General features: G+C 40.3%; 2 protein-coding genes across 2 annotated transcripts in view; one reads left to right on the top strand and one right to left on the bottom strand.

Moving 5' to 3' along the window:
* The window catches only part of LOC130453528 (zinc finger protein 260-like), a 498,148-nt gene that overhangs the window by 305,750 nt on the left and 173,438 nt on the right, over positions 1 to 18,960 (bottom strand). The window lies entirely within an intron of this gene.
* The window catches only part of LOC130456864 (zinc finger protein 480-like), a 60,863-nt gene that overhangs the window by 5,930 nt on the left and 35,973 nt on the right, over positions 1 to 18,960 (top strand). The window contains exons 3-6 of the mRNA XM_056814464.1: positions 60 to 136; positions 3,266 to 3,392; positions 6,454 to 6,546; positions 16,698 to 17,057. Of these exons, the coding sequence (XP_056670442.1) occupies positions 60 to 136; positions 3,266 to 3,392; positions 6,454 to 6,546; positions 16,698 to 17,057 (657 nt within the window). The remainder of the gene's footprint in view (positions 1 to 59; positions 137 to 3,265; positions 3,393 to 6,453; positions 6,547 to 16,697; positions 17,058 to 18,960) is intronic.

Genomic DNA, 18,960 nt, shown 5'->3' with positions numbered 1-18,960 from the left:
GAAGCTACAAGGCAAGATTGGCCTAGCCAAGGATATCTTATCCAGCTCTGTTTCTCCAGATATAGCTCTTCCCTCAGTTAGCAACATAGAAGAGAAGGAAGGAGGGACTTCTGGAGTCCTAACTGCCAGGTTTCAGGTAAGTTCCTGTTACTCTCTTTCTGCTTTGACCTGTCTCCTCCCTTAGCCTCTCTTTTCTAATATTTCTTTCCTGTTTTCACTCAAATTGTGCTCACTCAAATTCATATTGGGACCCAAGTCTCAGTAGATTGAATATCTCAGTGGATGGAGAGGCAGGCCTAGAGGTGGGAGGTCTTAGGTACAAATGTCACCTCAGACACTTCCCAGCTGTGTGACCCTGGGAAAGTCACTTAACCCCCAATGCCCCACCCTTAACACTCTTCAGCCTTGAAACCAATACACAGTATTGATTCTAAGATGGAACGTAAGGGTTTAAATTAAAAAAACAAAACAAAACAAGAATGGAATTGTGGGAAATTTTTTAAAATTCACAGAAAAAAGTCAAGAAGTATCAATAGCCGTATATGTCAGATGGCTATGAAAGTGGCATGTTGAACTTATATAGTTTTTAAAAAGGCAACATACTAGAAATTGGCCTTTTCACATAGAGAGAAGTCATCATTCCATTTGATGAATGTTAAATGAAGAATTTTTAAACAATCTTTTAAAATGAAATGGAGATGAGGGTGCAGCTAGGTGGCTCAGTGGATGGAGAGTCAGGCCTAGATACAGGAGGTCCTAGGTTCAAATCTGGCCTCAGACACTTCCCAGCTGTGTGATCCTGGGCAAGTCACTTGACAAAGTATTGACTCCAAGATGGAAGGTAAGGGTTTAAAAAAAATGAAATGGAGATGATTAGGAAGAAGAAAGAAAATGCTGGAAAAACAGAAATTATCCCTTGATACTGTGTGGAGTTGCCATGATGAAATTTCATGCTTAGTTCTCAGATTCCCATTTTGGGTGTAGGGTCTGAGATAATCCTCCAGGAATGGAGAAACCGAGACAATGCAAGTAAGCAAAACATCACCTATAATCTAACACGTTAGGGCTACCCCAAAGAATGAGTCGCACTGGCTTGGCTAGGGGAACACCTTTTATAGTATAGGGGGCTAACATGAAATGTTGAACAATAGGATGTCGTGATTGGGCAGTTGTAGCTAGCTGAGAGTTTGACAATATAGGGAGTGTCTATTTAGCTACTACAACAGTTATGCTGACTTGGGTAAGAGTTTACCCCTGGCCCCCAGAGGGAGGTTGTTCTGACCTCCTTCATTCCCCACTTCTACTGTACATGAGGAATCTTCTTATCCTCATAAGGGGATTCAGTGGGAATCAGGGTTTGATATTGCTGGTGAAGGACCATAGTTGGACAGTATTAATGTGATTCTTGGCAAAGGCCACTAGGTGATTAAGAATGCATGAAACTAGTCCTAGATGATCAGCATAAATGCGAAGATTCCTTTGGCTAAGAGTCATGAAGATACAAGGGAGCAGAAGAATTTCCTGTCAATAGTCTACCTGAGTTTCTGGGGGTACAATGCCCATGTCATCTCCCCCCTCTCAAAGGGGGAGATGTAGCTTCTATAGAGGTGAGAATAGTTGCAGAGCTGTCCCTGCCTATTGTTAGGAAGAGGTCCTGACTGTAGGCAATGTCCAGGGCTTCAGATTAGAATAGTTGCCGAGGTTACAGTGGCATCTGTATGACTCCCATGAGTGCTTTTACCCTATAAGTAACTAGAGAAGTGACAAGGTTACAAATGTAATGTCCACATATCCCACAGGGGAGTAGCCAAAACTTGAATAGAGAGGGAAAGGCTGTGGACACAGGGTCTTTAGGAGCCTGTTCTCTGTGAATGCCTGGGTCCTAGGTAGGTGGGAACCTGCTTGGTAATCTGAAGGATGTCCAGCAACTGCTTCACCCGATTGGCAGACAGGTCACAAGGGGGAACATCACCCCTTAAGATACAAGTGTAGAAACTAGGACTGGGGCAAAAACTAGAACACCAGATAGAAACAAAGAAGCCAATAGACTCTATCTTCAGAAATCATCTGACAGGAATAGATGCCTTTAGGAAATCAGATTCCTGAGTTGTTTGCAGAATTGGTATGTGATGTTTCTGTTAAAGAATATCCTTTTGCAAAGTACACATTAACTATAAACACTTGAGTAACAATATTTTACACATGTATTTCTTTACCCCAAATTCTGAGGGAATTCTGAGAAAGCTTTGAGCTATATTTCCAAGCTGAAGATCCAAACATCAACTGTGGTAAATTAAGGCTACAAATACAAGCCATTGATTAATAAATTTCACCTACTTTTCAAAGTATGTTCCCTAACAATTTAAGAATTTTCAATTATTAATGTTGCTTGAGGAAATGGAAGCTTTAATTTTATAATTTCCATTATGTGCTAATTATGGGAATTTGTCAGAAAGAAAGGCTGACAGAGAAAATATTTCCTCATGCCCCAAGGGATACATAGTGAGGGCTTCATGTACAGGCCAAAGCTATCACTGGCTCATGTCATCATTGTATCACTTAAGACTAACAGCCTATATGGTCAAAAAAGGTCCATTCCCATGTGAGCCCAGAATAAGCCTCTGTAACCATCCCAGGATGTTCTGTCCTTTGTGTACTTTGTCACCATTAGATCCCAGAAGCCTTCTTTTTCCTTAAAAGACAAGTCTCACCCATTTCAGCTCAGAGAAATTCTGCTTACCAGCAGTCCAGAAACAAATTTCCATACCCTCAAACAATCTTTTCTGATCATTTGCCCTCTCTAAGGATTCCTTAAAACCTATGAGTCTACATTATAGCAGTTATTCTTACATATTTTGGCAATTATTAATTTATCACAATTTAGTCACAAAACATGAACAGGAATGTCAAATTCATTAGCTCTATAATAAATACAAAACAGGGCTAGATCAACCTTGGCCTTAGGTTTAAACACTTAAACCCACTTTTCCTTTAAACCTCTTATGATGGAAGGATAGATAAGGATGGAATGCAGTCTTCTTGAGGCTATATTGCTAAAAAAAACCTGTCTTACAAACTGATCTTTGGCTTTTCTATACAGACTGAAATGATGTGATATTTTTGGGGTTCATTGTTGGGGGAAAAACTCATGAAGCTTATACACTGGCTCCTGAGTTCAGTATCAAGTGAGGCAGAGACCACGTAGATAATACAGGAATATTTTTAGAGGCGTTCTCCTGATTAAGCGGGAATGTCTTCGATTCAGGAATCTCTGACATTCAAGGATGTGGCTGTGGAGTTCACCTTGGAAGAGTGGAGACACCTGGATCCTGCCCAGAGGGCCCTGCACAGGAATGTGATGTTGGAGAACTATGAAAACCTGGTCTCCATAGGTAAGCAGAACCAGTCCCTGTGAATCAGTGTCAGTATGTTGGAATTTTTGCAAGCTCATTTGCTGTAGGCTAAGAAAGGTATACATAAATGTTGTCTTATTAGATAAGAACACTTAAGGCCCCACGGAAGATGAGAATCCTGTAATAATTAAAATTAAGTTATGAGACTTCTAGTAGCTTTATAATTTCATTAAATCATAGTAGTAGTAGTAGTAGTATTAAAGAGAGGGAAAGGTAGGAAAGAGGTAGAAAGTTACTTAGCTTTCTACTCTATTGGTGGCCATGATGTATTGAAGCTGAGGAAAGACAAGAGTTCCTTCAGCTTCCATGCTCCAGCCAGAAGACTCCAAAGACGTCTTGTTCTTCCATTTATGAGCTGTTTTCTCCACCCACTAGCTCTCACACATCACATTTCCAGAACCAACCATAATTTCTTAATTTTCCTGAGCCACCCAAGGGGGCCAATGTCTATGCAATAATTTCCTTTCCTGTTGGTTCCTTAACTTCCTTTCTCTGAGGTCTTGTCTATACTTGAATTAGTTAGTGGTGTTCGACCTCCAGGTCACTGAGTTATGTCATTTAAATAAAAGACATCATAATGGAGAGAGAAATTCTTTTCCAACAATCCCAAATCTTTTGTGGCCAGTAGGCAAAATGTTTCTGTTCGGTGTTTCTGGGAAAGAGGTCTTTGCTTTGTATGAATTGAGCTCCTTTGGCTCCTTTCCTCTGATGGTGAGGCTGTGCCTTCTCTACTCTGGAACCTCTGGTTAGGGAGAAGGAGTCATCATCTTGGCAAGAGGAGAATCGGGATAGAGGAGTGTCACTGAGTAGAGAGGCACTTACAGAAGCGAAAGGGAAGGAAGAGAGGGTGATGCACAGTATCAAAGGCTGTGGAGGTCAAAGAAGAAGAGAAAATGCTATTGGAATTGGCCGTTGAGACATCATCAGTGACTTTAGAGAGAGCACTTTCCATTGAGTGATGAGTTTGGAATCCTGCCTGTAGAGGGCTAAGGAGAGAGTGAGAGGGAAGTAGTTGGAGGCATCTGTTCTGGGTGGGCTCCTCAGGGAGGTTAGCCACAGAAGAGGAGAGGGAGGAGACAGCAGGCAGCAGAGACTGGTGGATCTTTCACAAATAGGGAAGTTGTGGCAATGTAGGCAGTGGAGAAGCAGAGAGGGAATGACTGAAGATAAGTGGACAGTCTGCAGCAGAACCGAGGATGTAATGAGATCACTTGTGCACATAGAGCAGTCAGCCTTGTTCAGGAGAATGGCCCCCTCATTATATGAGACAGAGGTGAAGGGAGAGGTGTTGTTAGAAGGCATCTGAGTGATGGGAGGGGAGAAGAGGGGGAGCTCTGGGGGAACAGCTTAGTTTGTTTAGCAATGTTCTGAGCTCAGGCAGAAAAGAATTTGTATAATCTCCTGTGGTGAGTGGGATAGTGAGTCACTGAGGTGGGGTATTAGAGGCTTGGGGGGGGGGGGTAGCTCAGTGGCTTAATGGATTGAGAGCCTGGATTTCGAGACAGGAGGCCTTAGGTTCAAATCTGGCTTTAGATACTTCCTGGCTAGGTAACCCTATACAAGTCACTTAACCCTCATTACCTAGCCCTTATGTCTCTTTTGCCTTGAAACCAATACATGGTATTGAATCTAAGACAAGGTAAGGGTTTTAAAAAAAGAGGTTTGCCTGAGTATACCGAGGGCCCTGTGAAGAGGGTGTAACGTCAATTTGTGGTGGATCCAGTCAGCACAGTGTCATGATTTTTCTTCAGCTTTGTTCAGCTGCAGGGTAGTAGGAGTGAGGGCACTGGAGGGGAGAGTAACTGAGGCTGAGGCTTGGCAACATGAGATCAGCTCCAGCATAAGGAGCCAATGGGCTGGAGAGAAGAGGATGATGGAAAGTCAGACTTGTTTCCTGGGATCCACATGGGAAAGGGTAGAGAGTAAGTTAGTCCAGGGAGGATGGCCTGGGAAGGACTGAGGGACGTGGGAATGGAGGTCATAGCAAGGAGAGATGGAGATCCCAGAGGGAAAAGGGGATGTCAGGGTTCCCGAGCAGGGAAGTGGTGCATTTGTGGATGACAGCAAGGTCAAGGCTCTGATCTTGTTTGTGTGATCTTGGGTGGGCAGGAGAGAAAGACTGAGCCAGGCAGGCACTGAACTCATTGAGGAAGGAGGGGAAGGACCCAGAGGTCAATAGAGAAAGAGCTGCCAAACCTTAGCCTGGATGGCAGTTTTGTATTGAATGAACTTTAGAGGAGGAGAGATTATCTAGTGATGCTCGCAGAGGGAGAGCTTTGAGTGGCACTTGGAACTGGGGAGGAATCTACCTCCTCCACCTTGACCAATCAGGGTCTGAGTGAAAGTGCAACCCAGGCTTGACTGGGCACATTTGGGATGAGGGGTTTTCCCTCTCATTTTGGTTGAAGCAGGAAGATTGAGTGTGGAGCCTGGGGCTCAGAGTGCTAAGGAGAAAGTAAATGGAAAGAAAAGAAAAGATCTTTTTAAACCTGCTTGTGAAATGCACAGAAATCCAGAACCGGAAGGCATTGCTGACCAGCAGGATAGCCTTTAATACTACATGTGGATTTATTGTTTTAGTTTGTATTTATTTTGTTTGGAATTTTTTAATTGTCCGGAAATGTGTATAGTCCAGATTATGACAGACCTTTGAATGGCTAGCCTTTATGTACGTGGAATTTTGACCCATCCTGCCTTGGACTACAACCTAGAGTCCCTCTTTGTTTCCTTACCTGCCTGATTGTCCATTTCTTCTTGCCTGATCATTTGTAGCCTGCAGACTGAGGGTTCTGGAACTTTGCATATGATACCAGATTTTTGACATTCTGATTGATTTTACCAAATGTTTTTATCTTCCTCTTTTTCATTAAAAGTTCTTTTTTGTGATAAGAAATTATTCTGATAGGGAAAAGAGGTTAGAATATTATGAGAAACTGAGGTGTTCTGAGAACAGAAGAAATGCATAAAAATTTTATTTTGAAACTTCCTGAATTCTCAGACAGCTCTTTCAACTCAGCTCTTCATTCTCTCTGTGTTGCAGGGATTCCCGTTTCCAAACTAGATTTGCTCTTCCTGTTGAAGAGAGAAGATGTACAGAATGAAGAGGGAGAAGCTGGGACAGGAACTTCTACAGGTGAGTCGTTGAAAAGCAGCTGCTCCTTCCCCATTAAATTTTCTTCCCCTCCTTTTAGATTAATGGTCTTGATGGGATCAGTCCTGGGTCTAGGCAATCAGTCAGTAGCATTGATTAAGCATCTTCTATGTTCTGATCCTGAGGATAGAAGTGTGGTGGGGATCCAAGTCACCTAAAAAATTTACTACCCTCAAAGAGAAGGGAAGAGGCAGGCCATGCTGTCAAGAAGCTCAGGATCTAGAATACAACATAGAAATGGTGTGAGAAGCAGCAGCAGATCATGAACCACACTCTTGGCTGATCTTGGGAAGAGTGTTTTAGAATGGAAATCCATTTAGTTCAACAGGAAATGAGGGAATGGAAGCATGACGACATTAACAGTTTTAAGTAAGAGTAGAGCTAGGGAGTGAATAGTCAAAATAAGAATAACAATGAAAAAACTAATAGCTGTCTTTTACTCAGCCTACTGTGTGCCAGGCATTTTCTAAATCTTATTTGATCCTCTTATAAAGGAGGTCGGGGATATTATGATGTTCATTTTACAGATGAAGAAGCTGAAGCTGACTCGTCCAGGGTCACAGTACTAGCCAGGTTCTGTGGTGGAATTAGAATTCAGGTCTTCCTAACCTCTCTTGGTGTTCTGCCCACTGAACCACTATCTGTATTCTCATTTTTAAGTAGAAAACTGAGCGTGCTGATATATAGATGAGAGAAAAAATAGGAGGTGAATTGTTGAAGTTCTTTTACTGAGGGATGGAAATTCTTTCTTTGTTTTTAGCTCCCCAACAAATCAACAAAATGAATTGATTGTTACTATATTTAAAGGTGCATTTTTCTATTGGCTCATTACAAGTAATGTATTGAATGATAAATTTACATGAAGGTTACTTGTATATTATATTTTTCCTTTTTTAAAAGTGTTAATAAATAAACATCTAGGTGGCTCAGTGGATCAAGAGGCAGACCTAGAGATAGGTGGTTCTGTGTTAATATCTGATGTTCGACCCTTCTTATCGGTGTGACCCTGGACAATTCATTTAACCCCAATTGCCTGGCCCTTAATGCTCTTCTGTCTTGGAACTGATACTTAATATTCATTTTAAGTCAGAAGGTAAAGGGTTTTAAAAAAATGTCTAGATCTAACACAGCGTTTTTAAGTATAGAATTTCTTCAAACATAACCTTCTCCTTTCTTCCACTGGTAACTGGTTATTCTCTCATTGGAGCTCTAGTGAATGACCAAACAGTGTTGCCCATTAGTGCCTTTGAGAAGCTTCTAGATAGAAGAATAATACCATGAGCCCAGGATGAGTTCTGATCAGAAAACCAGCTTAGCATTGCAATTAGGGGCAATTCAAGGTCTGTTTTTGGAGAACAGTGGTGGTGGTCCATAATGGTCTCATATTGGCCTCACTGTGCATGGCTAGCCATCAGGGTTTTGAAAGAGACTGCTACAAGAATGCAAATCCATGGAACATCTTGGTCTAGTGATTTCAGCTTTCATGAGTTGTTATTCCAAGATACCCCAGATATGAAAAAGCTCATCTAGTGCTAGCCAGCCAGTGAAAGCCTGTGGCTTTTTGCATGTTATAGTAAAATTAGTACTCTGGTCCTTATAATTAAATCAGGTTTATTAGAATTACTTGGACAGGTAAAAGATGAGAAATATGTAGAAAGATAGAATAAAATAGTCTAATGTAGCTCTCATGTGGATGCTTCCAGTGTGATATCCAACAGCATCTTCCTTGGCTAGATACCAGAGACAGTGAAAAACAGCACTTCCTTGTTCATCCCTCTTATCTTCCCTTTTTCATCTGGTTCAAATGTAGAGTCATGTCTGGATGAAGTTCAGAGTCATGTAGCCTACATTAGGTGATGTACCTAGGTGATTAGCCTAGGTGACATAAATGATGTAGCTCCAGGAATACGAGGATGAAGTCAGGACAGCATTCCATGTAGTACCCTAGGAGAGAAGTATAAATTCTCTTCACGTAAATTCCCCTTTGATTCTTTGGGAGACCAGCATGGTAAATCTCCTACATTGGGTTCTTTTTTGAGATTAACATATGTGACAAGGAAATCACTTTAAAAGACTGATATATATTAATTTAAGGTCGCCAAGGAATTCAGCTATGTAATTCCTAAATGAAAACTCAAGTCAGCAGTCAACCTTTTATGGAGTTTAATTACAAACAGGATGAAGAAAGGTATTAGAGATAGAGAGAGAGAGGGAGAGAGAAAGGGGAGAGAAGGGAATAGGGCTTAAATACCCCTTCTGTTTAGGCTGGGCCAAAAGGCCCAAGCCCTTAGATAGCTGGGGCAAAGAAAGGAGATCAGTCCCTATTACTCACGTGACCAAAATGGAGAAACAGTCTCAGGGGCTTCCACCTCCAGCTTCCTTCAGAGCTGACCCTCAAAGCACCACCTCTCCAACCAACCACCTCCAGTCCTCAGACCCCTCTCTCTTTAAGGAAACCATCCAAGTTCCCTCCCCTCAGTTCTCACATCTACCAATCACTGTCCATGTCTTCCCTGTGCCAATGGTGGCTCTAGCTTAACCCAGGACCGCCCAGAGGTCTGTGGCTTTGCACATGTCTGTTGAAGGTTATATTCTCAATAATTAAATCTTGATCCTTTGCTACAGCCCTTCCTAAATCCTGTTACCCTGAGTAGGGTAGAGATTGGAATAATTAAATTTTGATCTATGCTGCAGCCCTTCCTAAATCCCGTTAGGACTGAGTAGGGTGGAGATTGTAACTTCCAAGACCTGGTTCTGTCATTCCAAGTATCTCTATTGTATCAATTCTAAAATCAATCATGACTCAAAGAAATTCCTATTCTATGCTTAAGCATAGGTCAAAGCCCTTTCCATTGTTCAGCAAAAGGTTTCTGTCCTAAAGTAATCTTAAGAAGGGAGGAGGAGGAACCTCCCATGCCAATGGGGTTCACATTCCAATAGTTTCCACTATCAATAGGAAATTTTTTCAAGTATGAAATTTCCCAATGGTGAAATTTCCAACATTTATAAGTCTAAGAAATTTTAAGGTTTACACATATCAGGTCTCCCCAATGAATCATTCCGCATGTGTACTAGAGATATCTAAAATATAGTACCTTACAAAGAGGGAATTACAACAATTTGGGGGATACAAGGGAAAGAATGAAAAAAGAGAGAAAACAAAAAAGGATTGATAGACACATTGACAAAAAGCCGATTAGGGGGCACTCCCCTTTTGCATTAGAATTTACATTCAGAATAAATGATAGGTTCAACCCCGTTCAGTTTAGTTTATTATATCCCAGACTTCATTTTGGATCTCTTGATGTAGTATGTGGTTTCTGTAGGCATCCTTATGACATCTTTTCCAGAAGATTCACTTTCTTGATTCTTAAAAATAACTTTAAAAGATCTTGAACCTTGGGTTTTAGCATAATTATGCAATCTCCCCCTTAGGAAGGTGCTGACCAACACCAGAATCACCATGGGATACATAGCTGAGCTATGAGGTATATGAAGCAATTCCTAAAATAAAGCAAAACAACCTCAAAACCCCAAAACCAAAGGAAGAATAAAAAAAAATCTAGATAAAAATACATATCAATATCCTATCTGTATAAAATTACGAGCAAAAATCAACCATAACGGGTCCATGAATCACCAGCAAGGCCCAATTGAAGTAGCTTATATCCTATAAACATGCAGGACAATTGCAGCAATATTGCACTTACCCACTGGCATCTGGGACTAAGGAAAATTGCCATAGTATAATTAGATGAGGGGACAAAGTGTGAGGTAAATGGGAAGTATAATTCCCTGATCTGATTTTACGTTCATTCTCAGGGAGAGGGGAGCCAGAATGAAAACCAAAAGAAGATTGTAAATGTAAAAAACTGTAAAGGCCAGGACTGTAAAGATTTAGGCCCAAACAGAAAAGGATACTTTTTAGTGTTTTGTCTTAAAATCTAAAATAAGTGGTCGCCATGGGAAATTCCTAAATATGAAATACCCAAATCAGCTGGGATTTATGGAAGGTTTAATTAATAAAGAATGAAGGAATTGAGAGAGAGAGAGAGACATAGACACACACACACAAAGGGAGAGCAAGTGAATTTTTATCACTCACCACAAGATCGTCTTCAAGTTGGGTTCTTCCACTCTGAACTGAAATTTCTCTCCAAACTGAATTCAATCGCGAACTCCATTCAAATTTTTTCCTTCTTACCCCTTCCTTTTAATTAAATTTTCTCTTATGTCTCTTCTCCTAAATTTTCACATCTACCAATCACAGTAGACGCTTTTTCCCAGGACTGCCCATTCTTAGTTTTCACCTTCTTTGGTTTTCACCTTCTCTGGTTAGATTAAATCTTTGTTAAGCTTGCCTTTTGTAAGTTGCTTGACCTTTTAGGTACTAATTTAACCTTTACAGGTACTTAACACCCTTTTGTATTAGATCTAAAAATAGACCTAGCTTAAGGTTCCAGCTTTACTATAAGGTATGAGTTGGGGACTTTCATTGTTCAATAAGCAGTTTACAACTTTATCTTCCCCTAAGGCACTGTCTGAGTAGGGTGGAGTAATTTTAAAAGTTCCCAATACATTCCTGATCAAGGATCTCCATTGTTATAATAGGGGAATAGCTTAACCAAATCTTCTAAAGTAGAGTCTAAGTAAATTTAAGATTCATAATATACTTGTTGAAACCTGGCACAAGGAAGTCCAGTGTCTGAATTTGCCATGCAACTACTTCCTCAATCCCCAATACAAGTCCTCTGTCTTGGCACAGATCCTTATCAATCCCACAGGTATTCTTGGTCTCCTTGACCTTGTGCTTCTTTGCAATGTTCAGTAGCTCTTTAGTAATCCCTTCTTCTGGAATCTGATACAAATATTAATTAGAGTCCTATAATAACACTCGATTCCAAGTTTTCATAGTCTAAATCTTTTGGGTATACATTAGTATCAGGGCTAATAGGTATTGCAAACTTATCTTTCAAAATCAAAAACATTAACACTGATTCCATATACTCAAGTAAAAAAAATAAGAAAAAAAATCAAATTTCCCATTGGAAATCTAGAGAAAATTAAATAAAAAAACAACCAGAAACTCATCTTTCACATGCTATGTGACAATGGGTTAGTCAAACAGAGGCATAATACAAAGATTCCTCCCTTAAAAGCCAGCTCAATTTCTTCTCTAACTTGGCCATGATTCACAGTGTGTGTACATAATGTTTTCCGGAGGTAAAACTTGTTATAAACAGTAGTAATACAGCTAATACAAATTTTTAAAAGTACCGCAATTCCCAAAATTATGAGTCCATTTTCTTATAGTAGCAAATAAACCAGTACCCTGCAGCCATGAGTCTCTACAGCAACTTGTGTGACTTTTAAAATCCTTTCAGGCTCATGGATGTTTTTCACAATTTCTCCAGATCTGTTTACAGAAGAACAACAAAATTTTGCACATGTACCTCCTGATGCAATTGTAACCATGTCAAGGGCCAGCTGATTTTGTAGAACTGTTTTTGCTAAGGAGTCAGTCTCTTCTTGTAGGAAAGAGATGACCTCCATAGTTTGAGAGATTGCTTGAGCTGTGTCTTGAGCCAATCTTTCAACCTCCACTGAGATGTTTCTAAAAGAATCTATTATTGCCATCATTCCAAAGATTGGCAGGAGTGGGCAGAAAAACCTCTGTACTGTTGATGAGGATGCTGCTGAATTTGACCTTGGCCTCTTGGATCTAGAATGCCACCATGACCCCAGATTTCTGACCATGGACTTGTCTACCTGGCCAATATAGTGATTGTGCACTGAGAGAGATGGAATAACATAAGCCCAACCACAAGTACCATACCATCTCAGGAAGAGTAGAATATGCTGAAGAATTACCAACCTAAAACTGTCCGGGGCCCACCAAACCCCATGGGAAATCCTCCACCGAGATAAGACCATAATAGTCATAAAAACATGTATTCATGTGTCCCGTCCATCACATTTCTAAGCTTTGCTCTAGCACACATGAATGTGGAGGTAGGAATGGAATGGTGAGGTTACACTTCACTTTGTCACCCATATACTTACTGTTACGTAACGGGCCCATGTCTCTTGTCACACACATGTCAAAGGTAGGCAAATGATCAGTCAGAGGTAATGGTGGTCCTAGATATCTAAAAAATACTTCTGAAGACTGATTCAAATCAACTGATGTTTTCAGTTCCTTAAATTCCTCAAAGGTTACTGGTACAGGTTGTAACCATGTTGATGGAGTCCATCCATCATCATCTATGTAATAGTTAACAAAGCAAAAAGGAGCAAAAGGCTATTTAAGCCTTTTTTACCAATGGTGCAAACTCTGGTCTCGTCTCATTTCTGTGGACTGAAATTGTTGCCCATGAGAAAACAGAGTTCTGATGGATCCAGTGGCAGACCCAGCATCCATAGGGACCAATAGCGTTGCCATGGAAAAGACTTTGTCCAACTTGTCTATAGACTTTTATAATGCCATTATCCCTAGTCCAATCATAGGAAGGGTATACAAATAAGGACAGTGTAAAAACACATAGCCTTTAACCCAAACATATTAACTGAAGGTAACATTAGATTAATATGTAAACTTAAAAGAAAAATAAAACTAAAGAAAAAGCAGCAAATCCATTATATGTGACAGGATGTCACTCAGTGTCAGTAGAGAGTAGCCTTTTTACATGGAAGGAATGTATCCAAGAGTCCTTTTTTCTGATTTAGGTTGCTGTTGCAGTGGTTAACATAACTTTATTTACACCTTGTCTTCTGGGTGTAGATCTGTGTTTATGATTATGTTCCACTGGAGAGTGGAACAGTGAGGTCTGAACAGGCTTAAAATTTACTTCCAGACTCCTTGAGGTCCCTTCCCTTCCCGAGTATTATCATACATCTTGATTCCTTTGGACATACCTGTGGCCATCACTTTAGTCATTCTGACCATTTCTCTCTGATGCCCCACAATCATTACAGGTTCCTTGAGGAGTATTATGAAGAACCGAGTTATAATTTATCCCATTATAATCATTGAACCTATTGGAGGATCTATTATTATTGTTATTAATATTATTATTACCATTTCTCCAGCTTCTGTTCCTCATTCTACAACTCATAGCTTCATGACCTTCTTTCCCACAAAAAGAACATGGCATTGGTTGCTTTATGGATTCTTTTAAAGGAGCTGTGACCTCTGTCTGTCTTTCAGCTCTTTCTTTCATTTGTTTTTATAATTCATATTTTTCCTTCTTTAATTTTACCTCTTACTTAGTTTTTTCCTTTCATAATCTCTCCAGTCCCTTTTTTTCAGCTTTCTCTCTGTTTCATTTTTCACAGCCCTCAAAGACATATGCTTTTGTCCTCTTTAGCTTTTCTATGTCCATGATGGGCCAGTCTGGGTAATTGTTCTTAAAATAGCCCTTAATATCTCAGGAATGATATTTTCCAAAATGAATCCTTATGAGTCTGGCATCTATCCCCCTGGAGACATCCATTCCAAGATACCTAGAACCTAGTTCACCTGTCATAGAACTGTCATAAAACCCATATGGTCTCTTATTCTCTCCCTGTCTGAGGTCATCGAATTTACTCCAATTACTTGGCCTGTCAGAGCAAGCTTTCATTCCCTTTAATAATGCATTTCTAGTCTCACATAGATGGATGTAATCTTTGGTTGAATTAAAATTCCATTTCAGGTTTTCTAGGGGCCAACATACTGCATCATCATTTTGAGACCCATTCACAATGGAAAGGATCATGTTCCTTTCACCACCCATTAACCCATTAAAATAGATTGAAGTAATTTCATAACATCTGGTCCCTTCATGTTTGCCAAAAATGTAATAATTAAAGTTAGGAGACTAGCCATAAATTAATATTTATATTAATCAAAGATAGTAGGGGGAAAAAGAAAGATGGAAAAATAAGAGTGAGAAATATAAAGGTACTTTCCTTATTGCTTCATTTAGGTGGCTATTCTATAGCCTCCTAGAGGGCCCCTAACCACCCTCACAGGCAGGTCTGGTTAGCAACAAACATGGAAGAGAAGAGGCCAAAATTTACTTATACCTCACTTTATCAAATTTATTCTCCTATTTATTCTTCACTAACTCTCACACATGACATCTCCAGAGCTAGCCATTCTTTCTAATTTGCCTGTGGCTCCCAGTGGTGCTTTGCAGGGGAAGATTGCCCAGCCACGTGTCTCTTGATATTCTTGACTCCATTGCTGTCTTTTTCCAGCTGCCATTCTATCCTCATCACCTTATCTACTCCATGATTTCCATCACATAGTCCTTGCTTCCAGGTTCCATGGGAGGTACATGTAGTGGAAAGGGGGAAGGGCATATTTCCTTTTCACAATCTCCCCTTTGATTCTTTGGGAGACCAGCATGTTAAATCTCCTCACTTGGGTGTTCTAGGAGATTGAACATGACACGTCTCCCCCAATGACTCGTTCTGCATAAGGAGCCTAAACATTTAAAGATTCTCTTCCTTGAGGTACCTCTAGGAATGCAGGGTCTTGGGCACGACCCTAGGAGAGAGCTTTAATGATCTTCACACACATAAATATTCAACCTTCCCAGAAGTTTGGAAAGAATTTGATGTGCAATTGGGTAACAGAAAGGACATGGTGCCCAAAGTCAGAAGCAGTCAGGGATTAATCTAATCACTACATGAACCCCCAAAACATATAGTCTACCATAATGCTTGGAATCACTGCAGAAAGAAATTTATTAAAGTTGAAAGAAGCATATGCTTATCTGAGAGGAAAAATAGCTTCCCAACGAAACTGGCTAACTCTTTACTGTTTGAGGTGCCATTCACACAATTTTAGCTCACATCTCTTGGGTCAGTGTGGGCACCTCCAAGGGGTTCCCACTAAATGGGAAAAGCTGCAAGAGGACTAAGAGTGAAGCAGGCTATGCTCTTCCTTCCAAAATGGTGATGGAGTCAAGTTTCTGTATGAGACACATTTTCAGATACAGAAAATGCGATGCGTTTTTTTTTTTTTAATCTCTTACCTTCCGTCATAAAACCAATAAATCAGAAGAGTGGGAATTTTTGGCGATGGGGCTGAGTGACTTGCCCAGGGCTTACAAAGCTAGGAAGTGTTTGGAGGTGAGATTTGAACTCAGGGTCTCCCATCTCTAGACCTGGCTCTTTATCCACTGAACCACCCAGATGCCCCATAATATCTTTCATTTTTTTAAATGCTATTTATTTTAAGGAATCTATTTTTATTTTGGTGATCAGTGTCATTTAATGATAAATTTTTAAAAAAGAAATAAGTAATGACTGTTCCAAAAAAGTAAATTCCTTATGGCTCTGGTCAATGGAATAAAATAGTGTTGGCATTCATCTCAGTTACTGTAACAGAAAAGATGCGATTGAACATGATCCCTTAGAAAATTATAGTATGCAGGGCAGCTGGGTGTCTTAGTGGATTGAGAGCCAGGCCAGGAGGCAGGAGGTCCTAGGTTCAAATCTGGACTCAGACACTTCCTAGCTGTGTGTCCCTGGGAAAGTTACTTGACCCCAATTGTCAAGCCTTTACTGCTCTTCTGCCTTGGAACCAATACACAGTATTGATTCCAAGATGGAAGGTAAGTGTTTAAAGGAAAAAAAAGAAGAAGGAAAAAAGAAAATTATATTATGCTTACAGATGATACATCATGAAATAATATAAATCTTCTGTATATACGCACCAAGTAGTATAATTATCTGTGAAGAGAGGACTGAGAGTACAGACAGTCAAAGTGAAAAAGAAAGACTGAATGTAGAGACAATGTTACGGAGTTTGAGTTCTAGTCTCAGCTTTTAGGATTTGTTCAAATCACTCAGACACTCTGAGCTTATGGCCTTAGCTATGAATGCAATGAGAATGCTTCCCCTGCCTGTGCTCCACGTTTCTTGTGAGGATCTAATATGAATATGAGTAAAAGTCTTTATCAGTGAAGTCTTCCTTTAGTTCTGAGCTAATGGCATGTTGGAATGATTGATTCTGCCCATTTATGTTTGTAGACTTTTCTCTTTGGGGAAATAGAATGAAAATCAGTTTTTATTCTGCCAGTGTAGGAAAGGGGATATATAGATGTTGATTTGACTATGGGTGTGTTGTTTGTTTCTTTCAGAAAGAAAGATCAGACTTGAAATGAAAGAGATGACTGCAGATTTAAGCCTTTCTGGGGAAGAAACTCAGAAGCAAAGATGCATTGGTGATGGTGCCATTGATTCCATTTGGAGGGAAAACTTTGATGTACATCAGAAAATCCATACTGGAGGGAAGCCTTACGAATGTAATCAGTGTGGTAAAACATTTGCAAAGAGAGCTTATCTTACTAAACATCAGAGAATCCACAATGGAGAGAAACCTTTTAAATGTAATCAGTGTGGAAAGGCTTTTATATGGAAGAGCAGTTTTACTGAACATCAGAGAATCCACACTGGAGAGAAACCTTTTGAATGTAATCAGTGTGGAAAGGCTTTCAGAGGTAGGGACTGTCTCATACTACATCAGAGAATTCATACTGGAGAGAAACCTTTTGAATGTAATCTGTGTGGAAAGGCTTTTTCACAGAATTCTCATCTTACTGTACATCAGAGAATCCACACTGGAGAGAAACCTTATGAATGTAATCAGTGTGGAAAGGCTTTTACATACGAGTCTCTTCTTGCTGTACATCAGAGAATCCACACTGGAGAGAAACCTTATGAATGTAATCTGTGTGGAAAGGCTTTTTCACAGAAGTCTGGTCTTACTGTACATCAGAGCATCAACACTGGAGAGAAACCTTATGAATGTAATCAGTGTGGAAAGGCTTTTACATACGAGTCTCATCTTAATGTACATCAGAGAATCCACTCTGGAGAGAAACTTTTTGAATGTAATCTCTGTGGAAAGACTTTTATACAGAGGGGCAAGCTTACTGTACATCAGAGAATCCATACTGGAGAGAAACCTTATGAATGTAATCTATGTGGAAAGGCTTTTACACAGAAGTATAGTCTTACTGTACATCAGAGAAGTCACACTATAGAGAAATCTTATGACTGTTACCGGCTTAGTAAAGTCCTCAGTCAAAAGTCAACCCTTATTTCCCCTCAGGCACTGCCAAGTCAGTAAACAACAGTCCTTGGGGGCAGCTGTGTGGACCCCAGCCATACCTTTGGGAACTTTTGCTCTACTGATGACACTGGGGTGAGGCTGCTCATTAAAGGAAGATTGCAGGACCCTCCACTGGCCCTGGACGTGGGGCCTCAGCACATTGATCAGACATGGTCCCAGGCTGTGCCTAATGGTGGAGGAGCGCACAAGTAAGAGCAATGGTTTTGTCTTATTTGGAAATAATCCAATGCTAAGGTTTATGTAATTCAATCTGAATCCATTTCTTTTTCCCGATGGAATCATGAGTATGATTACCACTTCAGTTTAGGAAGATGAGAAATAGAGACTGCTTGGTGCCTCATACCATGAGACTTCAGGGGCCTAGAAAGGAGCTTCCATGATCTTCAGCTCATAGTCTGCTAAAAGGTCTAGCTCAGAAATTTCCTTATTTCAATCTGTGGAGCTCCTGAAAGGATTCTCGGGTCAACATGAGTTGTAGGTGGTGATTAAGCAACAAATCTTGACCCAGAGCCATAAACAAGTCCTGTCTTGAAGCTACATAGGACAAGAGAGTTTCCAACAAAGCAATCTGGTTTTACCACAGGTTCTAAATATGCTTCATGGAGAAGATGTCCACAAAGGCATGCCAAACCTCAACAGCATCATCGTAGAGTCGGGCTGGCTGCAGAGCTCCCTCCTGAATTTCACAGGTTGAGTTTTTCATATGATATCTCAGAAATGAGGCAAGTCTAAGCAGGGGCTTTCTAAAGGTATCAGAAATAGATCCAAGCTTCCATCTTCCCACAGTGATAACATTAACACGGTTCTTCTCCAGCCAGAGTTGTTTTCTGGTAAAAAGCAAAGGGAATGTTGGCTCTGCCTTTTCCCCATCAGTTAAACTTATTGGGAAGAGTACTACAAATGATCTCATGTAACCTTGTGCTCTAGGCCTTTCCATCTCCTTTCCCTTTGAGATTTGATTGATTGATTTTTTTCTTCATGCCTGAGAGGAGATAAACAACTTTCTCCTTCCAGATTGAATCCTTTTGGTGACAAACAAACAAACCAAACCAGAGACAGTGAATTCAGTCTCATGGGCACATCTGCCAGTGGAGGTAACCTACCCTGGGAGTCAAGTCTTCTGATTCTGTAGGGAAGAGGGAGACCTGAGAAAACCACTGATAAAATTGCTCAGAGATCTACTTTTGTCAGTCTTCCTATTGACACTACTGGAATCACTGAGTATGAATAATATAGACTGTATATGGCTCTACTGGTTCCATCCATTT

The sequence above is a fragment of the Monodelphis domestica genome, chromosome 2 (genome assembly GCF_027887165.1).
Source record: "Monodelphis domestica isolate mMonDom1 chromosome 2, mMonDom1.pri, whole genome shotgun sequence".
NCBI classification, from domain to species: domain Eukaryota; kingdom Metazoa; phylum Chordata; class Mammalia; order Didelphimorphia; family Didelphidae; genus Monodelphis; species Monodelphis domestica.
The sequence above is the reverse complement of the archived record's forward strand: the minus strand, read 5'-3'. Positions and strand labels throughout refer to the sequence as shown.